The sequence below is a fragment of the Myotis lucifugus genome, unplaced genomic scaffold (genome assembly GCF_000147115.1).
Source record: "Myotis lucifugus unplaced genomic scaffold, Myoluc2.0 scaffold_75, whole genome shotgun sequence".
NCBI lineage: Eukaryota > Metazoa > Chordata > Mammalia > Chiroptera > Vespertilionidae > Myotis > Myotis lucifugus.
Window position 1 is genome coordinate 1,031,727 of NW_005871123.1, and position 26,679 is coordinate 1,058,405.

Consider the following 26,679-nt stretch of genomic DNA (forward strand, 5'->3'; position numbering starts at 1 on the left):
GATACCTAAAAAAACCCCAAAGAAACCTTTGTTTAATTACAACCCCCTTTCTATTAACTACTGTATTTTATATGTAATATAGAAATGGAATTACAGAGCCTGTGCCAAATACTCTATGTAGGCAGTTTAACAAGGACTTCCTGTTACCAACTAGCTCCAATGAAAATGATCTTCCTTTAATCTAAAGAATGGGCGGTTAACTGGCAGAACCGGATTCTCCAGGTGTGAAGTAAGCAATTTGTTCTTCTCAGCAAAAGGACAACTTTATCTCTAACTTATTTGGCTTCATAATTTGGCTTTCAATTAAGTTAATGATATGAAAATGTACAGAAATTGCCTGTGAACTATAAGATAGAGACAAATAATTTGATCAAAACGTTACAGATGATAGGTTTTCCTCTCACAGGCAGGACTCCAACACCGCAGGTGGAAAAGCAACAAAAGGAACAAGACAAAGGTAATAAACCACTCTTTTCTGTGTTTTTTAATGTGAGACACCCGTAGCCTGAAATTTGTGGCATTTAAAAATAGCTCAATAGATAATTAAAATCACTTGTTTTGTTCAGATTTGGACCAGGCTACCAGCAGCTGATCTGCTCATATATATTGCTAATAAATTGAACAGGATCTGGGTTTAGAGATCTCAGAAATAGACGACCATAATAAAATCAACTTCTTCTTTTAAGTCCTTTAAAAAGGAGCTTCTCATTTTGGAAACACTGGAAATTCGGATCCTATAAAAACAAACTTAAAATTCTTTTATAGACTGGTTATAAATTAGTCATACTGTGCTTGCTTTAAAGAACACTTAACATCGAATTCTGAAAAGAAGCTTATGCCCAAATTTGACACATATGTATAACCTTTAAAAACTTAAGTTAATTTTGTAGAAGGTCTTAATAAATTTATTCATTGTTGTCTCCCAGAATATTTTAAAGTTAATCTGAGGAAATTAGAACATAATCTTGTAAAAGGACCACTGTGAAATATCAAAGTATTAACTTTTAAAATGTTTTAGCTAGTATATTAAAAGTATGTAATTGTAAAACTTAATATATTATACTTGATTTGACAGTTTTACATTTTTAATTCAGAATCATTTAATTGCTACATATATATGATTTCTAACACTTTCAAAATAAAGCAATATATAGAGAGGGGCTTAACCAAAACACAGTTTATTTTCTGATATTTCTTCAAAGTTATTTTATAATTGTTACCAGAGTATGTATGTACAGCATACTTTCATCAGGTAAGAGTCTTAATATTTAAGCAAGTCAGTTAACAATTAACTTACTTAAACTAAATAAAAAGTATAATAAAATAAAAAGGCCCTGAAGGACTGCATTACAAAAACATCATATAATGCAAACTTTGAGAAAATATATACAACTTGCAATAAGTTGTTTTTTTCCTCATTTAAGTAGCCAAAGTGGTGACTATTCCAATAACATCAGCTCCTTTCACCTTGAACTAGGGAAATTCTGCAAGCGGGTCTCATTCACAAAAGCCAAAAATAAAATAAAATGCCCCATTTTATGTTAGATAAGAACTGGTTCTGGTTACACTTCTTGAAATATTTTATTTAATCAATATAGTAACTATAAAAAGAAAATGCCTTTAAAAATCTATAAATCTATAATGTATCTATCCCAGGGTGTATTTCTTAAAGCACTAGATAATTTTTATTTATATTCCTATTCCTGGAAATGTTCTCTGTCTGCATTAGGGTGGAGAAACTTTTAGTTGAGTCATACAAGTTTACTTTTCTATTTCCCAAAACAAACTGTCAAAGTTGATTAGCATGTTTAAAAATTAATGTTCTTTCTTTTTGCAAATATGTTTAACCTAAAAAATATAGTCAATTATTGACAGTAGAATTCAAAACAGTATAGTAATGCATTAAGTTAAACACGCTGAAATATGATTCATATTTGAATAGAACTCTTCCAACATTAAGAAAATAAATTTAAGGTATAGTAAAGATTGTGTAAAATGGTAGTCTCATCTATTTCACCTAACCTAAGCAATTAAATGATAACTGTGAGCTTAATATTTTATGTTCATAAACTTTGTCTCTTCTACCTTTTAAATTCTAATATGATTACATGTCTCACTTTGCCTAATATTCTATTTTATAAAGATATATTTTAAATTAAGCAATTAAATTGCAAATAGTTACACATGTAGTTATAAGTATGTAACTACTAGAAAGTACAATTTGCATACAGCATGTTAAGTGCACTTGAGTACCTACATTAAGTCAATTTCTGCAGAAATGAACAAGGATTTGAGGAGCATTCTGAATTGTTAGCTCTGTAAAGATAATCATTATGGCTCTGGCCAGTTTGGCTCAGTAGATGGAGCATCAGCCTGCGGACCAAAGGGTCTGGGTTTAATTCTGCTCAAGGGCATGTACCTTAGTTGCAGGTTCCTCCCCGGCCCCAGCCCTGCTTGGGGCTCATGCAGGAGGCAACTAATTAATGTCTCATCGATGTTTCTTTCTGTCTTTCCCCCTCTATTCCACTCTCCCTAAAAATCAATGCAAAAATATCCTTGGGTAAGGATTAATAACAACAAAAAAGATAATCATTATGACCTTCACTCAGGATGAACAGAACAGAAATTCTTCCCTCTTCTACATACAGAAGTGTTTGATATGATCTTGAGAAAAGAAAAGACAAATTTTAAAACTACATATCATATTTGAAGTAAAGAAATTTCCAACTACCAGAGATAAGGAGGGAACATAATCATAACCAATGCAGAGAGTAGCAATTAAAGCAATCATGAGCTACTAAAAGCTGAGTTTTAGGTTTTTTTGCATAATAGGGAACTAAAACTGAGCTTCCTAGATGAAGCATTAACCAGAAAAAATAGAACACAGTCTATATACAGAGATAGGAAAATCTCTGTTGGCTTGTCCAGGATTACAAGAAGTGAGGGATCCACTCAGGCTATAAAAATTAGGCCCATATTTATACTGCCTGAGTTACTCCATGGGGCCCCCAAATTAGATAAGAATGTATCCACATGCAGGGCACTGCAGGCATTCTTGTATAATGTAATTCCCCACTGAAGATAAACTACTGACAAACTTCACTAAGTCCACTTGTCCACCACCAAGAGAAACAGTTCATGACTACAACAAAGATATTTATTCCTCAGAGACCAAAATAACCTAATAATGTAAAGGATCTTTAACATAAATACCCTTTAACTATTCAAAGGAAATAAATGAAGACATGGGACCCATAAACTAAGATGAACACAGTATATAAACTTTATAGTTAATTTTATATAGACATCACTTACTATATTATGCATGCCATGATATAAAGATCTAAAAGGAAATGTTTTTCCTATAGTATCAGTAACATATAGAGATTCATATAAAAAAAAGATTCAGCATCTTTACTTGGTTTTTTTCCTAGTCAAATTATTAAGATTAATGAATACAAAATACATATCAATATATGTTGAAGTTCCTCAAAGTAACTTTTATTCAAATATGAAAGTATGGTACTCTTTCAGGAAACTGTTCTTCCACAGACAGGAACCCAGGGAAAGACAACCTTTACAAGGGTCAGAGTCAAAAATCTTGGTTTCCACAATCAGTGACAGTAACATTCACCTTCCTAAAGTATTTTGTAAAGGTATACTGTGCTCCAATATCAATTTGAAAAATTCTATTTCTTAAAAGCAAAAAATTTAATCTATGATGCTTTAGAAAAATAGGCTTTTGATGGAATTGGTCATTTCTTTCTAATTTTTTTTAAAAAAGGAAGATCTATCCAGCCATAAAAATGTTAGAGGGGGCTGTTTCAGGATTTGTTCTAAGTCATACTACCAAAGAGAAAGTTGGAGACCTTGTAGTTTTTGAGAAATTTAAAGGTTGCTAGATGCTTCTTAGCAGTTATATAAACATCTTAGATAGAAGTTGATTCTCATAAATAAAAAATCAGAATGTTTTGTTTACATTCCCCCTCATAGCTCATTTGAGTCTCCAATACTGTTACTCTTTTCTTTTTCCCATATTATCAGTATCACAAGACCATTTAAAAAACAACAACAGTGCACAAACAGCATATCTGCTATATACTTTGAAGCTATAAGAATTCATAGTTTCAGGTTAGTACAAGTGTAGGAAACAGGCTCGGCTAGTATGGCCCAGAGGTTGAGTGTTGACCTATGAACCAGGAGGTCACAGTTTGATTCCAGACCAGGGCACATGCCTGGGTTGTGGGCTTGATCCCCAGTGTGGGACGTGCAGGAGGCAGCAATCAATGATTCTCTCTCATCATAGATATTTCTCTCTCTCTCTCTCTCTCTCTCTCTCTCTCTCTCTCTCTCTCTCCCCCTCTCCCTTCCTCTCTGAAATCAATCCTATATAAGGGTAATATGCAAATTGACCCTAACGGCAGAACGACCAGGAACAACCAGTCACTATGATGTGCTCTGACCCCCAGAGGGCAGACACTCAATGCAGGAGCTGCCCCCTGGTGGTCAATGCACTCCGACAGGGGGAGCTCCGCTCAGCCACAAGCCAGGCTGACGGCTGCCAACACAGCGGTGGTGGTGGGAGCCTCTCCCGCCTCCTCCTCAGCGCTAAGGATGTCCGACTGTGGCTTAGGGCCACTCCCTGCAGAGAGTGGGCCGAGGCTGTCAGTCAGACATCCCCTGAGGGCTCCAGGGCTGCCAGAGGGATGTCTGACTTCCAGCTCAGGCCCGATCCCCGGGGAATAGGCCTAAGCCAGCAGGTGGACATCCCCGAGGGATCCCAGACTGCGAGAGGGTGTCGGTCGGGCTGAAGGACTCCCCCAGAGTGCACGAATTTTCATGCACCAGGCCTCTAGTACATATATATTTATAAAAAAGAATAGGAAACAGAAATCTCTGTATGTAAATAGGAATGAAGTATACTTCACTTCCATCTATGTTATCTCAGGCTATGACTATGAGCTAAGGCAGAAGAAATTATAACAATCACAGTTTCTACATGATGTCAAGGATAGAATTCAAAATTTCTTAGAGACTTCCTGTGACCTAGGTCTATGAGATCAGTACTAATTCCTTTTCCTTTTCTCAACTGTAAAGTGTTTAGTTTGGTCTGATTAAAGATCCTAATAAAGCTGCAAACAACATAATTATTTTGGATCTGATATGCTATATTACCTTCTATAAGAATTTTTTCCTTTTAAACATAGTATCTATATAATAAAAACCCAGATGTTGTGACACTGTAACGACCAAAGACCGGTCACCAGGAGGCTGTGCGTACGGCGAGGTGCGCACGGGTGGGCAGGGCTGCGTGCGCCGCGAGGCACGCGCAGGTGGGCAGGGCTGCGTGCGCAGCGAGGCGTATGTGGGTGGCCAGGGCTGCACAATTTCGCACACTGGGCTTCTAGTTTATAATAATATTTGATACAGATCAACTTCATTTGTATGTTTCACTAGGATAATCCATCACTATGGATTAGGAAAAAAGAACAAGTCAGGCAGATTTATATCTGAATGTAGGCTCTGCCACTTTTTACTTGTGTGGCCTCTGGCAAGAAACTTTACCCTGCAGACACTAGAAATATTTAAGGTAGTTAAGGAAGTCACCATCCAAATAAGGGGAACTTCAAAGAAAAAGTATACAAAGAAAATGGAGATGCTGAAGTTCTTTAAAAAATTAAGATCTGTGGCCCCCAAGAAAATCCTAAACACATGACTTTTCAGATTGAGAAAGCTACTAAGTGTCTAGCAAATACTGCATAAGGACATGCCCTGGGCTTCTTATTGTGAAATTTTAGAACACCAGAAATAAAGAGAAAAGGCCAAAAGTTTCATGAAAGGAAATTTTTTTTTTTAAATCTCAGATTTTACACAAAATATCAGGAATCAGATGGCAGATTTCTCAAGGGTAACAAAAGAAGTTAGAGAAAAACAGCAAAATTTTCAAAATGCTAAAGGAATATATTATTTTTAAGTAAGAATTATATCCACAGAAAACATCATTAAGGTGTAAAAATAGAATAAAATATTTTCAAAAATAGAAGTTGTTAGCACATTTACATTTTATTTATTTATTTTTTAAATATATTTTATTGATTTCTTACAGAGAGGAAGGGAGAGAGATAGAGAGTTAGAAACATCGATGAGAGAGAAACATCGATCAGCTGCCTCCTGCACATCTCCTACTGGGGATGTGCCCGCAACCCAGGTACATGCCCTTGACCAGAATCGAACCTGGGACCTTTCAGTCCGCAGGCCGACGCTCTATCCACTGAGCCAAACCGGTTTCGGCACATTTACATTTTAAAAGGAAGTATATGGCAGGAGACATACTAGAAAGGAGAAAAAAAATTCCAACACAACAGCTATGTGGTAAATCAGGTCAAGATAGAGGGATCCAGGGAAGAAGTCTCAAAAGATGAAATACTACAATGAAAGGAAAAAACACAATACCTACTATATTTACTAGTAAATGAATTAAGAGGATATTTTCAGCTCAACTTAAGAGTTTTGGAAGGAATTAGTGATGTATATGTAGAAAATGAAGCAACTGAAAAACTTAGGTAATTAATAATTTCAAGAAAAATTAAAAAGTTTAATGGTTCTTGATCATTGTGATGATTATATGGGTATGTTCACTTTGTGAAAAATCATCAAATTACACATTTTGTTTTAGGCACTTTCTGTATATGTGAAAGTACATCAATGAAAAGCTTTCCTAAAATAAAAGTGTAAATCTCTTAGCTCTAGCCACAGAAATGGCCTAGAAACAAACAAAAAACTTACTTGAGAAAGAAAGTAAATAGTACATTAGGTGACTCTAATGTGTATGATATTTGGTTATAAATGCAGAACACTGATTAACCCAAAACTGTGATATAACTATATTGAAGTAAAAATTGAGGAGATGGTGGGATATAAAAAAAGGTTAAGTCCACATCTTTCACAACAGATATTCAGAATAATTTTTAAATCTAAAAAAGCAGAAATACCTACATAAGCAGATTACCAAGAAATAGGGAGTTTAAAAGCAACTCGTATCTTAGGAACAATGATTCCCTTTGGGAACTGGGGACTGAAAATGAGGTGTGATGGGGCAGGCAGAGGTTGGCTGAATATATCGTTATAAGCATTGAAACGATGATTTGACTTCTTAAGCTGTGTATATGTAGTAACTTGATTAAAACGAAAAGCATTTAAATAGAGACAATTTGGCCCTAGCTGGTTTGGCTCAGTGGATAGAGTGTCTGCCTGTGGACTGAAGGGTTCCGGGTTCGATTCCGGTCAAGGGCACATGCCCGGGTTGCGAGCTTGATTCCCACTAGGGGGTGTACAGGAGGCAGCCAATCAATGATTCTCATCATTGATGTTTCTCTCTCTCTTCCTCTCTGAAACCAATTAAAATATATTTTTAAAAAAAGAGAGACAATTTGTATTCCCACCAACAGTACACCAGGGTTCCCTTTTCTCCACATCCTCACCAACACTTGTTGTTTATTGATTTATTGATGATAGCCATTCTGACAGGTATGAGCTGATTTCTCATTATAGTTTTAATTTACATTTTTCTGACAATTAGTGACCTTGAGCAGCTTTTGATATGTCTATTGGCCATCCATACATCCTCTTTGGAGAGGTATCTATTCAGGTCTTTTGCCTATTTTTTAAATTGGATTGGGGGTTTTTTGTGTGTTGAGTTTCATAAGTTCTTTATAAATTTTGGATATTAACCCCTTATCAGATCTATCATTGGCAAATATATTCTACCATTCAGTGGGTTGTCTTTTCATTTTGTTCATGGTTTCCTTTGATGCAGACTGGTGCAGCCACATGGAAAGCAGTATGGACTTAACCAAAAACAAACAAACAAACAAAAACTGTCAACGATTCCACTTACACTAATTTGGAAGAATATATGTAGTACCTCTATGTTCATTGCAGTGTCATTTACAATAGACAAGATTTGGAAGCAGCCCAAGTGTCCATCAGTAGATGAGTAGATAAAAAAAGCTATGGTACATTTACTCAATGGAATACTACTCTGCCATAAAAAGGAAGAAAATTTACCCTTTGTAACATTATGTCTGAACCTGGAGAACATTATGTTAAGTGAAATAAGCCAGTCAGAGAAAGACACTAGTAAGTACCATATGATTTCACTCATGTGGAATTTAATGAACTGAACTACCAAGCAAAATAGAGACGGACTCATAGAGAGCAGGCTAACAGCTGGATGTGGGTGTGGGTGGGGGATGGAAGATTGAACAAATAAAAATAAAAAGAGAGAACTCATGGATAAGCACAATAGTGTGGTGATTGCAAGAGGGGAGGGGATGGGTGGAGGTAGAAGAGGGCATAGAGGGGATAAATGGTGGCAGGAAAAATAAAAAAAAAATTTAAAAAGCAACAATTTAAAAAGCTATGGCTATATCAAAAGTGACATGATATCTTAAACACTTTTTTAAAATATATTTTTAAATTTTTAATTTTTTAAATTTATCTTTTGTTGTTGACTGTCTTACAGATGTCCTCTGTTCCCCCCCCCTTTACTTCCTCCCACCCAGCCCCCACTCCACCACAGGCCTTCACCACACTACTATCTGTGTCCTTGGGTTATGCATATATGCATATAAATTATTTGGTTAATCTCTTCCAGCCCCCACCCTTCCCTCTGAGATCTGTCAATCTGTTCCATGCTTCCATGTCTCTGGACCTATTTTGTTCATTAGTTTATTTTGTTCATTAGATTCCACATATAAGTGAGATCATGTGGCATTTATCTTTCTCTGACTGGCTTATTTCGCTTAGCATAATCTCCAGGTCCATCCATGCTGTCTCAAAGGGTAACAGACCCTTCTTTTTTACACCTGCATAGTTGTCCATGTGTAAATGTACCACAGCTTTTTTTTTTAATTCTTTTATTGTTGAAAGTTTTACATATGTTTCCTTTTTCCCCTATTGACCTCTCCCAGCCCACTCCGGCCTCCCAGCACAGGCCCTCACCCCCTGCTGTCTGTGTCCATTGGTTATGCTTCTTCTATGCATGCATACAAGTCCTTTGGTTGATCTCCTACCCCTTCTCCCCCCTCCCATGCTTCCTTCTGAGGTTTGATGGTATTCGATGCTTCTATGTCTCTGGATCTTTCTACAACTGGCTTATTTTGCTTAGCATAATGCTCTCCACGCCCATCCATGCTGTTGCAAATTATAAGAGTCCTTTCTTTATTACAGCAACATAGTATCCCATTGTGTAGATGTGCCACAGTTTTTTAATCCATTCATCTGCTGATGGGAATTTTTGCTATTTTCAGATCTTAGCTATATAAATAATGCTGCTACGAATACAGGAATGTATATATTCTTTCTGATTGGTGTATCTGGATGCTTAAGATATATTCCCAGAAGTAGGATCACTGGGTCAAAACGCAGTTCCATTTTTAATATTTTGAGGAAACTCCATACTGTTTTCCATAATGGTTACACCAGTCTGCATTCCCACCAGCAGTGTACTAGGGTTCCCTTTTCTCCACATCCTCACCAGCACTTGTTTGGTGATTGATGGTAGCCATTCTGGCAGGCATGAGGCAATACCTCATTGTGATTTTTAATTTGCATCTCTCTGATGATTAGTGACATCAAGCATTTTTTTATGTCTATTTGCCATCTGTCTGTCCTATGTGGAGAAGTGTCTATTCAGGTCCTTTGCCCATTTTTAAAAAAATATATTTTATTGATTTTTTACAGAGAGGAAGGGAGAGGGATAGAGAGCTAGAAACATCGACGAGAGAAAAACATCAAGCAGCTGCCTCCTGTACATCCCCTACTGGGGATGTGCCCGCAACTGAGGTACATGCCCTTGACCGGAATCGAACCTGGGACCCTTCATTCCGAAGGCCTTCGCTCTATCCACTGAGCCAAACCAGTTAGGGCTCCTTTGCCCATTTTTGATTGGATTGTCTTCCTTTTGTTGAGTTGCATTATATATTTTGGAAATTAATCCCTTACCAGATATATCATTAGCAAATATGTTCTCTCATAGTGGGATCCCTTTTCATTTTGATGATGGTTTCTTTTGCTGTGCAGAAGATTTTTAGTTAGATGTAGTCCCATTTGTTTATTTTGTCCTTTATTTCTCTTGGCCTAGGACCATGGTCGGCAAACTGCGGCTCGCGAGCCACATGCGGCTCTTTGGCCCCTTGAGTGTGGCTCTTCCTAAGCCTTAGGAGTACCCTAATTAAGTTAATAACAATGTACCTACCTATATAGATTAAGTTTAAAAAAATTGGCTCTCAAAAGAAATTTCAATCGTTGTACTTGATATTTGGCTCTGTTGACTAATGAGTTTGCCGACCACTGGCCTAGAAGATGTATCAATGAAAATTCTGCTACGAGAGATGTCTGAGATTTTATTGCCTATGTTTTTTTCCAGGATTTTTTATGGCTTCACGATTTGCATTTAAGTCATTTATCTATTTTGAGCTTATTCTTGTGTATGGTGTAAGTTGGTGGTGTAGTTTCATATTTTTTTAACGGTTTCAAGAAATTTATTTTCTATTTTTTGCTTTTACAGTTTTTTTTTTAAATTTATTTTTGTTGAATGTATTACAGATGTTCCCTTTTTTCCCCTTTGACCCCTTCTAGCCTGCCCCGACTCCCTGTCCACCCGGCCTGCCCCAGGTCTTCACCACACTATTGCCTGTGTCCATGGTTTATGCATGTGTACATATAAGTCCTTTGGTTAATTCCACCACTGCCTTCCCTCTGAGATTCAGTAGTTTGTTCCATGCTTCTATGTCTCTGGATCTATTTTGTTCATCAGTTTATTTTATTCATTAGATTCCATATTTGAGTGAGATCATGATATTCGTCTTTCTCTGACTGGATTATTTTGTTTGGAGGGGAAGAGACAGAGAGAGAGAAACATCAATGTGATAGTTTCATTTTTAATTGTATATTGTCCATCTCCCCTTGGATAGTAAATTATTCAAGGACAGGTATTATTGAAAATACAATACAGCACTTAAAACTTTGCATATAGTAAGCCATAGTAATTAATTGTTAAAATGTCAGTCCTTTAAAAACAAAGGAATATTATCAGGACATTGGTTTAACTTTTTATGCAATGCAGGCATCGTTTTTACATCCTCGCCTGGGTCATCATTGAAGATCATCTTGAACATCTCCAGTGATGGCAAGCTTATTACCTCATGAAGCAGCTCATTCCATCTCAGGACAGTTCTGCTTGCGTGAAGAGTCTTCTTTATACTACATTAAACCTCTCTCCATATAATTTCCACCTTTGGAGTTAGGCCAAGTAAGTCGAATTCCTTTTACATATGTAGTCTTACACATTTTAGAAAACAGTTGTAGATATTGCCCATATCTTCTCTTTTACAGGACAAATATTTCCATTCCTTTGAATAATTCTCCATATATTACGTATGGTCTTCCAATCTCATCCTTCCCATGACAGTTTGGAAATTTCTAATTTATGAATTTTCATCACAAAATACCACATTCAGAACTTAACACAATCCCTCTCCCATTTGCTTTGACTAACAGAGTCAGTGGAACAAATACCTTTCTTAGCACTATTACTCATGAGAGCAAAATGACTATTCCGATAGTTCTGACAGAAAGCTTGTATTTAACTAAAATCTCCAGTAATTTTCATAAGCCCTGCTATGAATGCAAGGGCCTTCCATTTTGTAGATGTGAATTTGTTTTCTAAACAACTGGTGAACATTTTATATCTACCCTGATTAAACACATTGTTGTAACTTTTAGTATAGAGTTCCATGTTATTTTAATCTTTGAATCCCAACTCTGTACTTCCACATAATAAAGACCCCTCCAAATTCTGTGCCATCAACATATTTGATAAGCATGCCTTTATAAGAACATCTAAATCACTAATAAAATATTTGCATAAATAGCCCCAGCCAGTTTGGCTCAGTGGATAGAGTGTCAGCCTGCGGACTGAAGGGTCCCAGGTTCAATTCCCATCAAGGGCACATGCTCAGGTTGCAGGCTCAATCCCTAGTAAGGAGTGTGCAGCAGGCAGCCAATCAATGATTCTCTCTCATCATTGATGTTTCTATCTCCCTCTCCCTCTCCCTTCCTCTCTGAAAGCAATAAAAAATATATTTAAGAAATATTTGCATAAATATATTAAAACTGAGTACCATAGCATAACAGCATAACATTAGAGTTCTTTTCTTGTGATTGATATTGATTCAATGTGTAGTTCAATGAGCTATTTGTAGCTCCCTTAACAGCTTCTTCTTAGCTGCAAAAATATGATGAAAGGTACTATTAAATGCCTTTCTAAAGTCAAGATGCTCTATAAAAATTAAATATTTTATTAACAAAGATTGCTTTTTATTCACTTCATTTCAGATATATATATAAGTATATATCATTACATATAAATTATGCACATCAACTTAATCCTATGGATAACTACCAACACAATATCAATATTATCAGTGCCCCTAAAATAAGAATTTATAATAATACTAGAGGCCCTGCACGAAATTCGCAGTCCGGGAGCCCTCGGGGGATGTCCGACTGCCCACGGAGGCAGGAGAGGCTCCTGCCACCGCTGCGCTCGCCAGTCGTGAGCCAGGCTCAGGGCTTCTGGCTGAGCAGAGCTCCCCCTGTGGGAGCGCACTAACCACCAGGGGGCAATTCCTGCTTTGAGCGTCTGCCCCCTGGTGGTCAGTGCGTGTCATAGCAACCGGTCATTCTGTCATCAGGCCAAGACTGGCCCTCCGACATTCCCCAAGGGGTCCCGGATTCCAAGAGGGTGCAGGCCAGGCCAAGGGACCCCACCAGTGCACAATCGGTGCACAATCGGGACCAGGGAAGGATGTGGGAGGTTGGCCAGCTGGGAAGGAGCCGTGGGAGGGCTCCAGGGCTTGTCCTGCCCATCTTGCTCAGTCCCGATCGGCCGGACCCCAGCAGCAAGCTAACCTACCAGTCGGAGCGTCTGCTCCCTGGTGGTCAGTGCATATCACGTCAACTGGTCGACTGTCTGCCTCCTGGTGGTCATGGCATGTCATAGCAAGCAGTTGAGCAGCCTTAGCATATCATTAGCATATTATGCTTTGATTGGTTGAACAGCCAACCAGACAACTGGACACTTAGCATATTAGGCTTTTATTATATAGGATATTCTCATGTTTGTAAAAATTCTCTTAATATAAATTTTGTTCTAAGACAGTCTGGATATCTTTGCAGAATAATGCTACAATTGAGAAATCAGCAAAATCAGACCAAGACTAGGTTTCCATACGTATGCAATGGATAAGAGAACAAAACTATATCAAATAGTGTGTTACTCTGGAAGCCTCAGTTATTTTAAGATAAATTTAACATTATCTATATTGCTTAAAGCTCTCATATGAAATCTTCCCTGTCACTATACTGGTTTTAATTAAATCAAGTATATTTAGCAAAATGAGTACATGGACCAAATTAACCCATAACAGTAGCTTTAGTAATAAGGGCACATCCAGGTGCCCTTTCCACTTTAAAAGTTAAAGATATGGTCAAGTAGAATCTTCCATTCTAGGACATATCTTCCCATACCAAAAAAAAAATCTATTATTATGTGACAGCATCATGACACAAAATATTATTTTGGGGCAGCCCAGCCAGTGTGGCTCAGTGGCTGAGCATCAATGCAAGCATCAAGAGGTCACCAGTTCTATTCCCAGTCAGGGTACATGCCCCAATTGCAAGCTCATCCCCAATAGGGGGTGTGCAGGAGGCAGCTGATCCATGTTTCTCTCTCTCTTCCTCTCCCTTTCTCTCTCACTAAAAATCAATAAAAAATAACTTATTTAAAAATTTTTTGGGGCAGTTGTATCTCTGTCACTACTTTCTCAGCTACTTCACACAACTGAATGGACTCATAGTAGCCCCACAATCATGCAAAGTAATTTAGACATTATTTTACATCACTATTTTATCGATGCTTATGAGGAAATTCTTACTGATTCTTCTAATTTTTTAACCTCTTTTCAGAAAACTAGGAAGATTTCTCTGGGAGATAGATATAGCTTTGTGAAGCCAACTGATCCATGGGGAAATGCCCACCTTTTCTTTGTTCAACTCAACCATTTTTGCTTCCTAGGAATAAAGGGAAGATGAGGGATCGACTTCAAGAACTAAAGCAAAGAACAAAGGAACTCGAACTCTCTAGAGACAGGCATGTGTCAACTACAGAAGCAGAGGAACAAGGAAGGATTCTGCAGCAAGCTGTTATTTATGAAAGAGAGCCTGTAGCTGAGAGACACCTACATGAGATCCAAAAACTTCAGGAGAGTATTGACAGTTTGACAGACGATGTTCAAAAATTTGGGCAGCAACAGAAAAGTCTGTTGGCTTCAATGAGAAGATTTAGTCTCCTTAAGAGAGAGTCGGGCATTACAAAAGAGATTAAAATCCAAGCAGAATACATCAAGAGAGGTTTGGATGATTTGATAAAAGAAGCAAAAAAATCAGAGGCTGAAACTGGTCCATCATCAGTGGTCACAAGGATACTTAAATCTCAGCATGCCGCAATGTTCCACCACTTTCAGCAAACCATGTTGATATACAATGACACAATAGCAGCAAAACAAGAGAAGTGCAAGAAATTTATTTTCCGTCAGCTTGAAGTTGCTGGAAAGCAAGTGCCCGAAGAAGAAGTAAATGATATGCTTCATCAAGGAAAATGGGAAGTTTTCAATGAAAGCTTGCTTACAGAAATCAATATCACTAAAGCACAACTCTCAGAGATAGAACAGAGACACAAGGAACTTGTTAATTTGGAGAATCAAATGAAGGATTTAAGGGAGCTTTTCATTCATATATCTCTTTTAGTAGAAGAACAAGGAGAAAACATCAACAATATTGAAATGACAGTGAATGGTACAAAAGAGTATGTTAACACTACTAAAGAGAAATTTGGCCTAGCTGTGAAATATAAAAAAAGAAATCTTTGCAGGGCACTGTGTTGTTGGTGTTGTCCATGCTGTGGCTCAAAATAAAGAATCTGTTTTAGAAAACTCTTCAGCTTTAGAATGAAGGATGCCCTGTATTTCAGTATCTTGTTTTTCTTCATTTCACAGATTCATTCACATACTTTCTTATTATTGTTATAATTTCCTCCTTTGGTCCTTACCCACTAGAATTGCATACACTTCCAAAGCCAGTGACATAAAACGTCTTCATTTACTAAACTAAAAACATTATGCTTAGCTGTTGAAAGTGAGGTGAATGATCTTGTTTCTAATCAGGTATCAAGCTCTACCATATGTTTTTGTAATTTCCAATGTCTTTAGGAGATGAACATCAGTAAGTGACAACTAGTTAAACATTCTTTTGGTTCATTTGAGAATATTTTGGTAGGTAAGAATTGTTTAAAATAAGACCTCAAAGGATACTATATTCAAGCAAATTTAACGGCAGCTGTATCAAATCTTTTATGTTCAGATATTGCAGATAATTCAGTGGTCAACTAAATCCTGATAAAATCCAGCTATGTACTTGATGAAGACTCTAGTTGGTAACTGGGAGCTGAATCTAGTTTAAAGCCTAAAAAGGCAAATTAAGGCACTGTTTTCCTGAACTTGGGTTCATGCAGGACACCGTGTAGCATACAGAGCAGGAAGGTTGGGAAATGAAGTAAAAAATAAAGGTATTCTCAAAAGTTTCTCCATCACTTTTTTGTAAAGCCAGACACTACACTAGGGGCTAGGGATATAACTGGAACTCACAAAGGCATAGAAATCTGTAATTCACATTCTAGTGGAGAAAACAGATAACAAACAAATACAAATATCAGATCATGCTGTCTTGGTAAACTTAAAATAAGGGTATGGTGAGTTAGAGACTATCACTACCAGAGTGGCATCTTTGGGCCGGGCGGTAAGAAAGGTAATATTAAGTGAAAATCTCAATGATGAGGACAAGGGGTGGTATCTTCCAGGCATAGGATACAAACAGTAGAAAGACCCTGAGGAGGGTAATTTACTCTGGGCAAAGAAAAATGAATAGTACAGCTATACCACAGTGGCTAGAAGAGCAGTAAGGCAACAGATGAAGTTAAGAAAGATCAGCAGGGGCTACAGTTAAGAGTCATATAAGTCTGAAAATTACAGCAAGTATAATCAATGAAAAGCCCGCAGATTATTTTTTGGCCTGCAAATGTTATATAATCTATATCTGAGAAAAGTCATTCTATTGTATGCAGAGTGGGTTAGAATGGATTTGGGGCAGGTGAGTGGAAAATAGGCATATAGGTATAGAAAACAATTGGAAGGTTAATGAAGTAGTCCTCATAAGAGATGATAGAGGCTTAAGCTAGGATGGGAATGGAGGTGGTGATGGTGGTAGAAGCAGTACTCATACTCAAGATGAATAAAGTACTTGCTATGTTCCAGCATAGTTCTAATAATTTCACAAGTTTACCAACAAGAACACTGAGATATACAGCGAGGTTAAGTAACCTGTCCCAAGTCACAGAAACTCTATGTGGAGAATCAGGATTTGAACTCAGGCAGTATAATTCCAGAATCAGCTATTAACTACTATATACTATACAGTGGTGATTTAAAAAAAATTAGACTAAACTGTGATAGACTTAAGAGGTAGAAACTACAGGGTACTGATTCGATGATATTGCCATTTATTGAGATGGGAAAAGACAGAAATGAAGGTTTGAACAAGGGAATCTGTGATGATAATAAAATGTCCAAGTGGAAGTTTCTAAGATATTAGTTAAATCAGTAGCAACTCTTGGGAAATGTCAGGGCTGAAAGTATAGATTTGGGTTGAGTAAATAAATGGTATTTAAGATCAGCTGACTTTAGGATGAAGTCATCTAAAAAGTATATAAAAAAAACTGGAGGCCCAGAAAGGAGCCTGGGGTATTTAAAGCATAAAAGGACTTACTGAGAAGAAACCATCAATAATGTAGAAACCAAGAAATGTGCTACAAAATGCAAAAGAAGTGTGTTTAAGAGGAACAAAGTTGAGGAAACTGTCAATTTTACAGTTTGGCCAAGTGATAAACAAGAATGGCAAAGTGACAGGGGATTTGGGAACATGGGGATATTTTGCTGAATCCAACAAGAGCAGTTTCAAGCAATTTTAGGGATGGAAGCACAAGTGGAGTATATTGAGGAAAGAATATGATATGAAGAACTACAATGGCCACTACAGACAATTCTTTCCAGAAGTTTGAATAGAGGACTACAAAAAGGAGTCAAGAGCTGGGGAGGGATGTGGAGTCAGGACTCTGTAATAATTAAAGCTAAGAAACATGAGAGCACATTCTGCTATTGGGAATAATCCAGAGAGAAACTCTTGAAATAACAAAGGGAAGAGAGAACATGGAGGAGTAGAAAGGGGTGGGATCTGGAGTACAAATGGAGAAGCTGGCCTAGGATAGGAGCAGAAATAATTCTTCCATATTATAGGAAGAAAGGAGAGGACTAGGAATGAAATCGGATAGTTGAGAAAATTTGGTGTGGGAAGTGAGAATTCTTATAAATGACAGTTTCTATTTCCTCAAGGAAGCATGAGGCAAAATTATTAACTGAAAGCACAGTCGGATTGAGAGAACAGAAATATACATACACATACCTTCTAACACTATAATTTTTAATTTATAAAATATAAAGAAATTGAAGAGCTTTCCACTCTGTCAATTATCAACTATTACTGAAGAAAAAGATGTTTCACATATGCCAGCTTTAAATGTTTCAGGAACATTATAACAAAGATAAATGTAGAACTGATGATGAACTCTCCAGGTAATGAGAGGTAGCAGACATATTTCTTCTGCCCCTTCCAAAGCTGTGCTCTATCCTTTTATCTAGTGCCTTACCCATATTTGTTAACAACTGTTCCTAATTTTTTTATCATGAAAACAGAGAATATTAAGTACTATGTAATGTTCATTAGCATAATTATATCCAGATGGATTTATAAAATAATAATTTCCTATACTTCGCATTTTAAAGCAAGACTTCATTCAGCACAGAAATTTTCACAGCAATGTAATCACATACAACTTTGCTACAACTTTGCTATACTTTAAAACCATAGTATCATCCTAACTTAAGCAACAAAAATAACATGATATTTAACTGAACATTTTGTATATTTTATTCACATATTTAATAGGCACTAATAGTAATTTTTCCTTCAAATCACTACCTTAATGGAAAAAAAAATTTTTAATCACAAAATATTTGTAAACTACTAGTTCTGAAAGTATGCCATATTAAAAATAAAAATATTATGAGTACTTGGGCTCATATTCTTACCCACTAAACTCTACTGTCTCCTCTAATCAAAAGCTTCATGTTGCCTAAATTCATATGATGAGACACTGCCAAACTGGATCTTCTAATTCATCTCCATTTGGACACAACATATCAATAGTAATTATTCATATCCACTATCACATTTATAGAACACTAATAAAATACTGCACTAGGTGCTTTAAGCACAGTATTTGGAATTCACATTACGACAGAGGCATTGAAAACCTTATTTATAAGTGGAGACACAGAAGCTCAGAAAGATTAAGTAGGCTATCAAAGGACTGACTCCAAAGCCCACACTTTCCCATATCCCAGGAGTTCTCAGTTTTTGCTGTGTACCAGAATTATCTGGGGAAAACGTGTGAAAGAAAAACAGATGTATTCCTGGCCCTAGCCTCTCAAGTTTAGGGGCCTGGGCTGATATTGAAGCAGGCATTCCCTGAACACCATCTTGCTGCCCAACAACCCTGTGAACAAGCTTTTCTTTGTTATTTTGTCTTTAAATAGAATGTGTTGGGATGTGGGTGGGGAAGGATGGGCACCTATGCAGGTTGCTTGTGCATAAATTACCTAGGAAATCAACGAACTGAGAGGCTTTAGTGTGAACTACAGCTGCCAGAGTGAAGTTGGATGCCCTAAGAGACAAAGGAAGCACTCAGCAAGGAAGTATGGAGGTGAATCAACAGCATAAATAAGATTTATGAACATGAAAGCTTGGTAAAGTTTCACTGAAATAAGAGAAATCTTAAGTCAATGGACCCTAAAAATCTCATGAGTAGGGGTTTCAGATGGTAACAATAGTAAAATTAGGGGACTCAACACTAGATCTGAGGATGAAGTGAATCAGTGACATAGGTAATCCATACTTGCATACCTCTGGGTCTCCAGCACTCTATAAAGGACCCAGGTCCTTCTACTTATTATTTAAAGGTTTAACTTAGTAAAAGTACATTTGACTCAAATTCTACTTGAGAGTATTAGTAAAATCATAACCTAGTTAACTTCTTCTGGAAACATAGCATAAAGAATATGATTTTTTTAAAAAAACCCAAAACTTACAAAGTAATATTTGCCTGTTAATATTATCTAGAAAGAAGGTGAGTCAAGTAGGCATATAAAGGTCAGAGATGAAAATCCCATATTGGAAAAAGTCATAATAAAAGTTTAGTTATTGTGTCATCTAATATGGAAACTCGCTGTCATAGTTTTTAAGCTTTTTGGTCATAAACTCTTTTCAGTGTTTGATGAGAGCTACATTCTGCTCCCAGGAAAAATGTCCATGCACTTAGAATTGTGTATGTGATTTCACAGGGTCTGGGAGGCCACCCAGGTACACAGACCTCTAAATCAAAAATCTCTTTTTTAGATATTGATGCTGTGTCATCCATCTGCTTCCAGAACAAGTACCCAGGCCCCTCTGATATCTCCTGAATGAGAACAAGGGGATTTAATAAATGAATTTTAAATGTGGGGAAAAAAGTCTTTTTTTATTGAAATGTTCATAATATTTAGTAAGATCATGTCAGAGATATTATGTTTTCTTCCCCTAGTGAAATCCCTCTATATTCATCACTTTTGTTGTAAAGCATCCAATTTGTGAGATTTGGCCAAAACTTAAGTCATATGACTCCACAGAAAATCAGGCAGTATGTAATGAGACAGTGGCGCCGTTCCAAGAGTTCAAATGTGCTAACACAGGTAGAACTGTTATTATCCTGGGAGGAAATTTTAACTGGATCTCCAGCGTTATTCCAATAATAAATATTAGGAGATTCAGCCATAAAAAAGGAGGGTAATTTACTGTTTCTCTGAGGCTAACTTTCAAGACTACACAAGAGAGAGGAGATGTAGAAAGAGCATGTTCCTTCTTATAACATCAGTGTAACCTTGGGCTTCTGAAAATTCAATAGGCCGAGATGTTTAAAATAGCTCCCAGCTCAGTTCTTTCCATGGATCATTAACAAATGGAAACTTTTTATGGTGGATGTTGAGCTTCAAATTTGGAATTACTACTTGATTTTAGTACTTTTTAAAATTGCAAAAGTTATTTACTTTTTCTTGGAAATGTTTTCTTTATGTCAAGATCACCACGTTTTAGGTTTAAAATTAAATTATAAATAGGCACGAGGGTATATAACATAATTCACACCATAATAAATCAGAATATAGGCTAAAGTTCATCTCTATATAGATATGAGAGAAAAAGACTTTCTCGGAAAATAAACAGGTTAATTACAGAACAGAATGTTTGCATGGCATCTATTTCTGCTCTCTTTAGAAGGACTACAAATCACTTTTACCTTTTTACTGAAATGGATTCTTGCGATAACTACAGTATGGTTCATGTTACTATATATGGTGGAATGCAAATGCATAATTACAATACTTTACAGCTGCTTTTATTATAGAAGAGGTATTCAACCACTATCTGCAGAACAGAACTTCTGAGCTAAGAAAACGCAGAAGCCTAGTGATATTGTATGATTTTGATCTTTGAGGAGAACCCTCAAGTCTATGACATAAAGTGAAATTTGGCTGAGGCTTCATTTGCAATGACAGTTGCTGTCAGACTCATGTGCATGAGCAAGGTAGGCAGAGGTAGACTGTCCAGGACCTCTGTGGTCATCTACCCTGCTTCCCATAATATGAATGAATCTGGCTCTATCGATTTGTAATTTTATGATTATAGACAAGATTCTCATTCTTCAGGTTTACTTTTCTTCTGTTGAATGATTGGCTCTTCTTGAGGTCTGTGGTTGTTCTCTATGTGCTCATAACAGGGTGGGAAAAGAAAATTATCTAGGTGTTTAAGTGAGCTCTAAGAGGCTTTGTGGGACCTACTAGTAAACTAGTGTAGGCTCAGACAAGGGGTGAACAGAAGAAATCAATGCTGTAATTGGATTTTGCAGTTGAGAGGCCCAAATGTCTGTGGGCAGAAAGGAAGCAGCTGTGTGCAACAAGGAGCACTGTAGACTGCCTCCTAAGTCAGGTCCCTCCCCATACTTCTCCATAATCTACCAGCCCTTAGCACTGAGCTTAGTAGAATTCAGCTGGAGGCCCTTCCCACTTATTATCCACTACACTTTCCAATGCTACAACTAGTAGGTGCTAGAGTTATATCAGTTAAAAAACAGAATTTACTAGCTGCATGACCCTATGAAGGCAACCTGAAGGTCTTTAAGCAGAGGAGCAGCAAAATGATCAAATTTGCATTTTAAAAAAGAAAGCTCATATTCTTTATATCACTTGCTTTATATCACTTGTTAAAGAATCTAAAAGCATGTACCGGCTTTATAATTTTAAAAACATCAAATAAAAGAGCTCCTGCTAGAAACATAGAGGAGATTGGAGAATAGGCGGGTCTGCTGGCAGGGAGAGAAACTTGTTAGAAAACCACTGCTCTCAGTGACATGGAGGAAGTGATGAAGGGATGAAAGAAGGTAACAACAAAGGGAATAGAAAGTAGAAGGGATATGAATAATATTCAGTCAGTAACATCAAGAGGAAGAAGTAGCAGGAGAACTTTCAAATATGGGGCTTGGGGAGATATTCAAGAGGAATCCTATCTAATAAAAGAGAAACATGGTAATTAGCCGTACCTCCGCTACCCTTCCCATTGGCTAATTAGGGAGATATGCAAATTAACTGCCAGCCAAGATGGCGACTGGCAGCCAGGCAGCTTCAAGCAAACAGAGAGGCATGCTTGCTTCAGTGACGGAGGAAGCCAAGCTTCCCCGCCTGCCTTGCTGGCCTCTCAGCTGCTCTCTAAGAAACACTGTAACAAATATAGAAGCTAAACCAAACCCCAGAAACCTGCTTTAGTCAGCCAGGCTTCAGCCAGCAGGACCGCAACATTGTTTCAAATACAGAAGGTAAACAAAGGCCAGAAACCTGCTTTCAGCAGCCGAGGCCTCAGAGCTAAAGCTGGCCCAGAATAAAAAAAAAAAAAAGAAAAAAAGGAGCAGTTGGGAGCTTCAGTCACCCGCCAGCCTGAAAACGGCCCTCAGCCCCTCAGCCAGGCTGGCCAGGCACTCCAGTGGGGACCCCCACCCTAATCCAGGACACCCTTCAGGGAAAACCAGCCGGCCCCCACCCGTGCACCAGGCCTCTATCCTATATAGTAAAAAGGTAATATGCCTCCCAGCACCGGGATCAGCGGAGCTGCAAGGCCTCCCGGCACCAGGATCACCGTGACAGGGGGCAGCGCCCAAACCCCCTGATCGCCCTGCGGCTCTGTGTGTGACAGGGGGCAGGGTCACAACCTCCCTATCTGCCCTGCTCTGTGTGTGACAGGGGAAGGCGCCCCAACCCCCTGATCAGCCCTGCTCTGTGCCTGACAGGGGGGAGCTCCACAACCCCCTGATCACCCTGCGGCTCTGTGTGTGACAGGATGCAGCGCCCTAACCCCCTGATTGGCCCTGCTCTGTGTGTGACAGGGTGCAGCGCCCCAACCCCCTGATCGGCCCTGCTCTGTGGGTGATAGAGGGCGGCGCCCCAACCCCCCCCCCCCAACGGGCCCTGGTCTGTGTATGACGGGGTAGAGCCATAACCTCCCCATAGGCCCTGCCCTGAGTGTGACAGTGGGGGTGCCCCAACCCCCTGATCGGCCCTGCTCTGTGGGTGATAGAGGGCGGCGTCCCAACCCCCTGATCGGTCCTGCTCTGTGTGTGACAGGGCGGAGCTCCCCAACTCCCTGATCGGCCCTGCTCTGTGCGTGACAGGGGGGAGCTCCCCAACCCACTGATGGGCCCTGCTCTGTGCGTGACAGGGGGAAGCTCCTCAACCTCCTGATTGGCCCTGCTCTGTGTGTGACAGGGTACGGAGCCCCAACCCCCCTGATGGGCCCTGCTTTGTGCATGACAGGGGGGAGCGCCCCAACCCCCTGATCGGCACTGCTCTGTGTGTGACAGGGTACAGAGCCCCAACCCCCCTGATGGGCCCTGCTCTGTGCATGACAGGGGGCAACCCCCCAACCCCCTGATTGGCCCTGCTCTGTGTGTGACAGGGGGTGGCGCCGCAACTTCCCTATCGACCCTGCCTTGAGTGTGACAGGGGGCGGTGCCCCAACCCCCCAATCAGCCGTACCCTGAGCGTGACTAGGGGTGGCATCGCAACCTCCCGATCCGCCCTGCTCTGTGCATGACAGGGGGCAGCGCCCCAACTCCCCAATCGGCCCTGCTCTGAGCCTGACCAGGGGCTGCACCTAGGGATTGGGCCTGCCCTCTGCCACCCGGGAGCAGGCCTAAGCCAGCAGGTCGTTATCTCCTGAGGGGTCCCAGACTGCAAGAGGGCACAGGATGGGCTGAGGGACCCCCTCTCCCCCCCCGCCCCCCGATTGCACAAATTTTTGTGCACCGGGCCTCTAGTATAAACATAAAAAAGAATAGGATACAAAATTGTATATATTATGTGGTCACTGCATACATTATATTTTTACAAAAAAATGCACAGGAATTCATCAAAATAGAAGTGGTTCTCTCTGCATGGTAAGTCAATCATTTAAAAAAAAAAAAAAACTCCTCCTCTGAATCTTTTAAATTTATTAAAAATATACTTTTTTGTACATTCTGTATATTTTTGAAGCACATTCATTTCAAAAGCAGTTTACCTTCTTAATAAAAATTCTATGGTTGTAAAACTCCCTTGAGAAAAATTGGGCAAACCAAATGGCAAACCATATTTCATAACACGTTAATTTTCATGTCTTTGTGAGATCTCATTGACTATGAAATTGGAATGGTGAAGCAATCACCCTAGCTGTGGGTCTTCTCTTTCTGGTCTAGAAATTCACAGCTGAGAGAGGTGATGGAATTGCCGACAGCCATTTGATTACTCAGTAATCACTGTAGTCACTTATGAATTGCATGCTCCTGCCTAGGGACTTTTCCACTTCCATCTGTGTGACTGGCTCTTTCATCTCGAGTGTCATCCTCTCAATAACATCTACTATGTTTATCCTGATTATAAGAATAATGTGTCCCTGTCACCACCACCACCACAGGATTCCCAATATTATTTTACCTGCTTTGTTTTCAAGGCACTTATCACCTAATATGTGACATAATTTATTTATTTTATTCAGTGTGTTTCACCCCCTAAGTTCCTGAAGTCATACATGGATTTTTATTGTTTTTGTTCCCAAACGTGTCCGCAGCACCAGAACACTACTAGCACATAATGGATACTCAATAAATATTTGTTGAATTAACATATGCATAAATGAATAATGCATGAAAGAATAAATTAAATATTAGATTTAAACAATCACATGCAATTACTTTACAAATGAATATCAGTCATTACTATTTTCTACTTTAGAAGTTGCTGATTTTCCGCTTAAACATTTGTAGAGACTAATTTAGCCTATGGGGTTCAATAAAGTTCATTCTTCTTATATATATCTATTAAAGTTTTCTTTAGATTCAAAAAGGTGAGGATCATATTAATAAAATAATATCTCTAATTAATTAAATGTATAAAAATTAAACAGTATAAGCTTTACCAATAAATGATGCAATAAAGTTTCACTTTTTGTAATTAGAGCTACGAAATTGTCTTATTTAAAGATATTCATTTGTGGTTGAGGACACTGAGAAACCATGCTCACAATTTCTCATTTAACCACGTTTTTCTAGTTTTTTTAATCGTTAGTAATGAACAACAAGAATGAGGGCAAATGCACAAGAAGGCAAGGGCACACATTCAACTTCAAATATAAGAGCAATTTAAACTACTTTACTGTGTCTTGGAGTTATGGCACCCTCTAGTGTTTACTATGCAGAAATGCTATGAGAACAAATAATGCAAAAGTCTAGTCAGCTTTTTAAAAAAATTTAGGCTGCTGGACAAAATGATATAAGCACATGACTAAGTGAGAGATCACATGTTTAATTTTGAAATATAGAAGGAAAGTTGAGAAATCAAGGTGGCATAAGAAGAATAAACCATTTAAATAACTTTGAAACTAGAATACTCTTCAAGAAAAAAAGGACAAAGGCAAATTAGTTATTAAAGAAGGAAAAATTTGAAAAACATTCTAGAACTCTGTGAATAAACCATTTCAAAATGTAAAATTTGATAAAAGTAAATTATCAAATAACACAAAGAATTTATCTTTGAATACCCAGGAGCTATAATTATAAGGCTTTTTCATAACATAGCCTCAACCCTTAATCTCTATGGATAGCATTATAACAAGGCCTCAGTAGATTAAGAGCTCCCAGGTAACTAAAAAACATTTTATTATACTAGGGTGTGACTATTTTAGTTTATTCCGTATTTTGTAACTTAGGTAAATTTCTTTATTGGCTAATGCTGCTGCAGGTACATTTGCAATGACACTAACATTACTTACACCAATATAGGCTTTCCCGATATCCTAGGATGTCTTAGCACTTCTGACATTGTCTCTTTTGTCTCTTCCATTCTCTCTTCATCACTGGAATCCACGACAAATATTACCCCATAGGACTCAGCATAGTAATTCTTCCAGATTCCCCGAATTCTTTTTCCACCTCCCAAGTCAAAGATGGTGACTTCAAACTTCCCTTGTCTAAGGTCAATTTTGGAAAATCCAACAGTAGGAGCTACGTCTTCAGGATATTCTGTTTTGAATGATATGAAATAAAAAATCTTTAGACTTTAAATTAATAACAATAACTTCACAACTTAAATAATGTACAATGGAATGGAATGTGATGGAATGGAATGTTGGAATAGAATGTTTATTATTTCCTTACACAATGAGCATTACATCTAAGCATACTGGTCTGGGCGAAGGGTGGATAATATAAAATACCCAACTAGAATTCACACTCCATGCAGATAAGAGTTTCTGTCTGTTTTTATTCATTTGCTTTTATTAATATATACCCAGCTCCTAGAATCATCCCTACCGTATAACAAGTACTTAATAAGTATGTGTAGAATGAATAAATAAATGAAATTTTGCCTTTAAGATATTTACTCTCCGAGTTACAAACAATAAAAATTTCAATCTTTCAATACCACAGACATCTCCAGGAACCATAACAACATCTACACAGTTATTTTTTTAAAATCTGAACATTTAGAGAACAGTTTAAAAGAACCAAAGAATGGCGGAAGCTAAGGACCACTCTTTTTTAATTAACTGAATTCAAGCTATAATTAGAATTAAGAAGACTTGTGAGGGCAGCTTATCAATATAAAAAGTAGATTTCATTATTTCTACAGGAACATGTTTTGGATGTTCTTGTAAATTTATAATTGAATTTTTTTTTACTTCTGTATATGACCAAGATGGTACCAGAAGTATATGATTATAACTACTAAGGATTGGTAATGACAATAAGAGATTTAAAAGATCACTAAGGTT

The 26,679-nt window shown here is 38.0% G+C and overlaps 2 protein-coding genes across 2 annotated transcripts in view; one reads left to right on the plus strand and one right to left on the minus strand.

The window, feature by feature from the left end:
- ARL13B (ADP ribosylation factor like GTPase 13B) overlaps nucleotides 1-26,679 on the minus strand; it is a 78,728-nt gene that overhangs the window by 22,609 nt on the left and 29,440 nt on the right. The window contains exon 3 of the mRNA XM_006090537.3: nucleotides 25,678-25,927. Within this exon, the coding sequence (XP_006090599.1) occupies nucleotides 25,678-25,927 (250 nt within the window). The remainder of the gene's footprint in view (nucleotides 1-25,677; nucleotides 25,928-26,679) is intronic.
- Nucleotides 225-15,058, plus strand: STX19 (syntaxin 19). The gene is made up of 3 exons (XM_006090536.3): nucleotides 225-457; nucleotides 11,129-11,314; nucleotides 14,141-15,058. The coding sequence occupies exon 3, from the start codon at nucleotides 14,154-14,156 to the stop codon at nucleotides 15,036-15,038; it is 885 nt and encodes a 294-aa protein (XP_006090598.1). The 5' UTR covers nucleotides 225-457; nucleotides 11,129-11,314; nucleotides 14,141-14,153; the 3' UTR covers nucleotides 15,039-15,058.

What these genes read in the sequence shown, in the direction of transcription:
- STX19 (XM_006090536.3), top strand. Translation starts at nt 14,154, where the DNA reads ATGAGGGATCGACTTCAAGAACTAAAGCAAAGAACAAAGGAACTCGAA.